This window comes from Perca fluviatilis, chromosome 5 (genome assembly GCF_010015445.1).
Source record: "Perca fluviatilis chromosome 5, GENO_Pfluv_1.0, whole genome shotgun sequence".
Taxonomy (NCBI): domain Eukaryota; kingdom Metazoa; phylum Chordata; class Actinopteri; order Perciformes; family Percidae; genus Perca; species Perca fluviatilis.
In genome coordinates, this window is record NC_053116.1 from 3,951,284 (window position 1) to 3,957,713 (window position 6,430).

A 6,430-nucleotide genomic window follows, 5' to 3' on the forward strand; every position below is an offset into this window, starting at 1 on the left:
ATAAATAAATAAATAAAAGTGCCGCTCTCTCAACAGCCTCTTTCCGACCAAGTAGTTACAGAAACGTAGTTCTAGGAACAGTCCACTTGTACTAACTACTCTCCCCCAAAATCGGTTCTGCAATTTGCATTCACACTGGCCAAGTGGCCATAGGGACTGACCTTCTGTTATTATAACAGCCATCTAACCACCACTCTGCGGGAAAGGGAAAAGACCCTGGCCTGAAGTAGGAGCTGCAAGAGTTAGAGGAACTGTGGGCAGAGGAACTTAATAATCCCCAAATTGGTCCAGTCGGAACACGAGAAAAGAAGGGTTCTAGGAAGGTTGTGTCTAGGAAGTGCAAAAACCCCTCCGGTCGGAAAGCGGCTAATGCTTCCGGCTTCTGAACTGGTTGCAGTTCCACCAGAGTTCCACTGTTCATTGTGATTTCTTTAGAGCACATGGTGAACATGTCACATTAATACACTGTTCGTTGTGGGTTCTCAATAAATACTGTTAAGTCATATAAAAAGCTTATCTAGCTCTCAAAATGGTTACCAGTTATATATCAGAAACACAATTCTCTAACCTTAAAAGCACCGTTAAGATTTTTGGCATCTGACATTTGCTCTTAAAAATCCTACCCTGCATGTCTCTGCTGTGATGTTCACCAACACTGTCCCACCTTTACATTCCCCCTTTCTAGGAGCAGCCTGTGGTCCCTCTCTGACGACATTATGCTCCATACACTTCTAAAACGCAGCATTTTAAACTGTCACCCCCTGTCGTGGAAAGGTGTTAGATGAAGGGCATATTTTAGGCATGTAAACTAAATTTGACATTATGTCATAATTTGCACTAAACAGTCCTTCCTGAAGGTGGTTTTTTAACCAATATTTCACAGTGCCACCTACCTCCCAAACATTGGTTTTGCCCTTCTTGTGCCGATTAGTGTTTGATGACTGTACATCCATGCACATTAACATTAATACACTGTTCATTGTGAGTTCTCAATAAATACTGTTAAGTCATACAAAGTTGTTTTCAAGAATGTATTTCAACTGTCATTTCACAGCAGATTAGATCCAACTTCAGTTTAAACAAAACAAAGTCCGCACTCAGACGACACTTTTGCACACATTTGTCAAGGCACAGCAAACGGTGACGATCTTGTCCAACGCCACTACGTTTTCACCTTCACATTTGAGAAGCATGTTCACCGGTACAGTTGAGCGCAAGAATTTAAATGTGTCCTGCACGACACCGATCACCCTCTCCACGTGAATCCTGAGATGTGCCGTGGCCCCAGCCTCCTCCACGTCTCTCGCCTCCAGCTGCGCTCGGCCCCTTGGAGGTACCTTAACCTCAGCACACATCATACCCACGCTTTCCCCGATGTCAAATCCCCGATCTGCCAGCACAACGTCACCTGGCATCAGTTTGTCCAGGAAACCACTTTGCTCCGTTATATGTTTGTCACTCGCGAGCCCACCCCACCCTTCGGATATGAAAGAAATGACACCCTGGGGTGTAATCACAATGAGGTATTTCATGGTGTGCGCGTGTTTATACTGAGAAAAAGTCTGTGCCCTTGCGAGTGCATTTGAGGGTTTTTCAATAAAAACCTCAAAACAGTCCATGATGGCAGCCGCATTTTCCCCGAACGATTCCACAAACTTGTGTGGCATACTGGCCAATAAACTCTCCCTGCTTGGCCAGTACACCAACGGAGACAGCCGGGAGTACATCACGCCGAGAGTGTGGTGAAAGGCATCGCTGGCGGTCGTCCTGTGCACCCGAAACAGACGGCCGAGGTGCTGTATTGGCAGGTCCAGTCTGAGGCGCATGAGAGTCAACAGGACAAGCTGGAAGGGGGAGAGCTTCTTCAACCTACCCTGAGGCAGATATGGCGTGAGACTGAGTAGAAGTGTCTGAAACGTTAAGTAATTCGGGAGTCCCGTGTAATACTTCACTCTGTCATCATCACCGCTCAGAAAGTTCTCGTTCATCCGGTACTCTTCAAGCTCCTCCTTCAGCTTTCTGTTTTCCTCCAAAAGACAGTTGATAACATCTCGTCTATATGGGCAAAGTGCACATTCCTGGGCCGGCTCCTGCTGTGCCGATAGCGGCGCTTGCACCTGCGCTGGGCATGGCGGCTGCTCCCGATGCTGTGCCGACGGCGGCGCTTGCTCCTGGTGCTGCGCTGGGCATGGCGGCTGCTCCCGATGCTGCGCCAACGGTGGCGCTTGTTCAGGGTGCTGCGCTGGGGATGGCGGCTGCTCCTGGTGCTGCGGTGGCGGCAGCAACAGCTGCTCCTGGTGCTGGGTCCTGCGCTTTACTAGCCGCTGAAATCTCGCTTCATCGGTTTCCTTAACATCACTGTGGCCTAACCGCAAAGATGGTTTCCAGTCAGGGTGGTTCTCCAACATCTCATATGATGGTTTACCTAGAACAGAATAATTTGATTATGGAAACTCATTCATTGAATCAATGCTTTAAGCTGGCAAACATTACATTAAAATATCTCGCAGAACAAAGGCTTAGGACACGAGGGGACAACAGTTTGCTAAATAAATACACCCATGCTAAAGTTGACTAAAAGAGGAATAAAAAAATTCATCTTTTGGAAATTGATCTTAATGCCTTAATTTAAAAAAATTAGGAAAAATCCAACCTTTAAGGGCACCAATTTTCTTTGTGAATGAATAATGTATCATAAATAAATAAATGTTCTTCCTTAAAATACAGGGTGCATAAGTATACACACCCCTATGTAACTTCCCATAGAGGCAGGCAGATCATTATTTTCAAAGGCCAGTTATTTCATGGTTCCAGGATACTGTGCATCCTGATAAAGTTCCCTTGGCCTTTGGAATTAAAATAGCCCCCACATCATCACATACCCTTCACCATACCTAGAGATTGGCATGGTTTGATTTCAGTTAGCCTGGTTCGATTTGCATTGAGAGATAATCTTATGGAAAGTACCCCATGGCAATCTTTTTTTTTTTTTTTAATTAAGGCATTAAGATCAATTTCCAAAAGATGATTTTTGTATTCCTCTTTTTTGTCCACTTTAGCATGGGTGTATTCACTTATAATTAGCACTGTAGTCAGCCAGTTAGCAGGCTAGGCAACATTAGGTGCACTTCATGGCAGAACGTACCCGAATGAAAATGCAGAGAACACACTCTCATCGACTGGGAGATGCGGTCGAAAGTAATGTCCTTTCTCCTAATTGCAGCCACCCAAGACATCCGACGTCTCCTTGTCACGTCGGACACATGCTCGCCTTCGTGCTTTTTCCACGTAGGGATACGAAAAAACCGTAACACGTGGTCCCTACGCTTTCCACGGTAATCGTGTGTGGAACTGAAGCAGTTTCTTACACAGCAGTGTGTTCCGGGCATTCTAAAATAGTTGAATTCTCTAGAACAGCGAAACACCAAGACCTAGGCAACCAACACAAACAATGAACATGAGCAGCTCAAAATGGCGGAAGGGGGATATCTGGGGGCGGGGCGCTGTGCCGTGACGACATCCCCTCGTTCGCAATATGTCGTCATATCCCAGCAGATGAGATATGGGAACTTATTTATTTCAGAATCAGAATCAGAAAGGGTTTTTATTGCCAAGTACGTTTTTAACACATACAAGGAATTTGTTTTGGTGTTGTTGGTGCACATCACACATTCTCTAAATGTAATATTAAACAATATAAGTATAGGTATAAACAATATAAGTATAAGTATATGTACACAGTATGTATTAAATTAAAAATAAAGATAGAAATAAAATAAAATAAAATAAATAAATAAAGAGCAAAGAGCATTACAGCAGAGAGAGAACAGTGGCATGAAGAGCCAGGTGGAGAGTCAGGGTGGTTTCCGGGCCTTGTTGATAAGGCTAGTGGCGGAGGGGAAAAGCTGTTCATGTGACGTGAGGTTTTGGTCCTGATGGACCTCAGCCTCCTGCCAGGGGGGAGGGGCTCAAAGAGTTTGTGTCCGGGGTGGGAGGGGTCAGCCACAATCTTTCCAGCACGCTTCAGAGTCCTGGTGGCGTAAAGGTCCTGGAGCGGCGGCAGATTGCAGCCAATCACCTTCTCTGCAGACCGAATGACACGCTGCAGTCTGCCCTTGTCCTTGGCAGTGGCAGCAGCGTACCAGATGGTGATGGAGGATGTGAGGATGGACTCAATGATGGCTGTGTAGAAGTGCACCATCATTGTCTTTGGCAGGTTGAATTTCTTCAGCTGCCGCAGGAAGTACATCCTCTGTTGTGCTTTCTTGATGAAGGAGCTGATGTTCAGCTCCCACTTGAGGTCCTGGGAGATGGTAGTTCCCAGGAAGCGGAAAGACTCCACAGTGTCAATTGTGGAGCCACAGAGGGTGATGGGGGCAGGTGGGGCTGGGTTCTTCCTGAAGTCCACAACCATCTCCACTGTTAGAGCGTTGAGATCTAGATTGTTTTGGTTGCACCACTTCACCAGGTGGTCAGCCTCCGACCTGTAAGCGTACTCGTCTCCATCAGAGATGAGTCCGATGAGGGAGGTGTCGTCCACAAACTTCAGAAGCTTGACAGACTGGTGACTGGAGGTGCAACTGTTGGTGTACAAGGAGAAGAGCAGAGGCGAAAGAACACAGCCCTGAGGGGATCCGGTGCTGATGGTCTGTGAGTTGGAGACGTGTTTCCCCAGCTTGACATGCTGCTTCCTGTCAGACAGGAAGTCAGTGATCCACCTGCAGGTGGAGTCAGGCACGCCAAGCTGGGAGAGCTTCTCCTGGAGCAGAGCCGGGATGATGGTGTTGAAGGCAGAGCTGAAGTCCAAAAACAGGATCCTGGCGTAGGTTCCTGCAGAGTCCAGGTGCCGGAGGATGTAGTGGAGGGCCAGGTTTACTGCATCGTCTACAGACCTGTTGGCTCTGTAGGCAAACTGCAGGGGGTCCAGGAGGGGGTCGGTGATGGCTTTGAGGTGTGAAAGCACAAGGCGCTCAAAGGACTTCATAACCACAGAGGTCAGGGCGACGGGTCTGAAGTCATTAAGTCCTGTGGTCCTTGGCTTCTTGGGGACAGGGATGATGGTTGAGGTCTTGAAACAGGCTGGCCCGTGACATGTCTCCAGTGAGGTGTTAAAAATGTCTGTGAACACTGGAGACAGCTGATCAGCGCAGTGCTTCAAGCTTGATGGGGAGACAGCATCCGGTCCAGCAGCTTTCCTGGGATTCTGTCTCCTAAAGAGTCTGTTGACATCCCTCTCGTGGATGGAGAGAGTCGTCACTGAGGTGGGTAGGGGGGTGGAGGTGGAGACCTTTATATTATTAATTAACTACTAGCCCCTGCACGTGTGCTGTTGGTTACATGCAGTTTTGAAATAATACATAATAATGTTTTAAAACTGCTATTTGCTATCATATGAATATACAAAATCATATAAAAATATACAATGAATGTATGTATCAATAAAGGTACCTCTTCATTTTTTGAAAATGCTCGCTGATAACATCAACTTTTCCTCTGTTCTTTACCTTTTAGAGTTGATGTTTTTTTTATTGTGGACAAAACTGTCTGTAACCCTTCTTATTGGCTGATCTGGGTCACAGGAACAAAGCTCTGCTCTCTGATTGGATGATCCGGAAAAGGGCACTGTGGACAGGCTGATTAATTGGTTCCACGGGTAAAGGTGACCAGTAGGCCTACAGTATCCAGCAGCAACTAGATCCAGCTGCTTTTAAGTTACTGAGTACATACGGAGGGTGTTTGGTGAGATCCTCCTCCATACCCCCTCCTCCAGCTGCTTTGACACCGTGCCCGCCTCCGGCAGCCCACGGGCCGAGTCCGAGCCGAGACGAGCCGAGCCGAGCCGAGCCGAGTGGGAGCGCAGGCAGGACCGGCTGCAGCGCTCCTGTGCTCCTGCAGGCGGCAGTGCAGCGGGGGCTTCTGTCCATGGTGCTGAAGATTCGGATGTCTCTGTCCGGGGTGCTGAACTGCTCCGGGCTGATGGGCTCCGTGTGAGGCCGCTGTCCCACTCATCAGTCCGTTCCGCGGGGTTGTGCTGCTGCCGGTGCTGCCTGCAGTCACTTGGAGAGCGTTTTCAGGGACCGTCTGTCTGCCAGTCCGGAGATGTCGAAGCGGAGGGGGAGGGGCGGGTAAGGTAAGGCTTTATGTCTCTCTGACAAAGAGCGTGAAGCGCACGTATTTGTCGGTATTTTTGGGGCCTTGGCTGCGGGCCTTACGGTGGATTCCACGCCGAGCCAAGCAGGGAGGACGTCGGCATGAAGCGATATGTAAGCTAGCCCACCGCGGATGTCAGCAGGCTTTCTGGCGGCTTTCCTTCCGCGGAGAAGAATATAAGCACGGTCCGAATCAGGCTTTTCAAAACAGATTATTATTGTCGGTCGTTATTTCCGGCCCCCGTTAGATGTTAGCATACAATGGCGGCCCGGTGTCGATG

At 48.2% G+C, this 6,430-nt stretch overlaps 1 protein-coding gene across 1 annotated transcript; it reads right to left on the minus strand.

Annotated features, from left to right (window-relative positions):
- Positions 1 to 1,017: 1,017 nt before the first annotated feature.
- On the minus strand, positions 1,018 to 3,487 carry LOC120558369. Its single transcript, XM_039799344.1, has 2 exons — positions 3,146 to 3,487; positions 1,018 to 2,425 (listed from the first exon to the last, which is right to left on the minus strand). The coding sequence occupies exons 1-2, from the start codon at positions 3,387 to 3,389 to the stop codon at positions 1,098 to 1,100; spliced, it is 1,572 nt and encodes a 523-aa protein (XP_039655278.1). The 5' UTR covers positions 3,390 to 3,487; the 3' UTR covers positions 1,018 to 1,097.
- Positions 3,488 to 6,430: the final 2,943 nt, after the last annotated feature.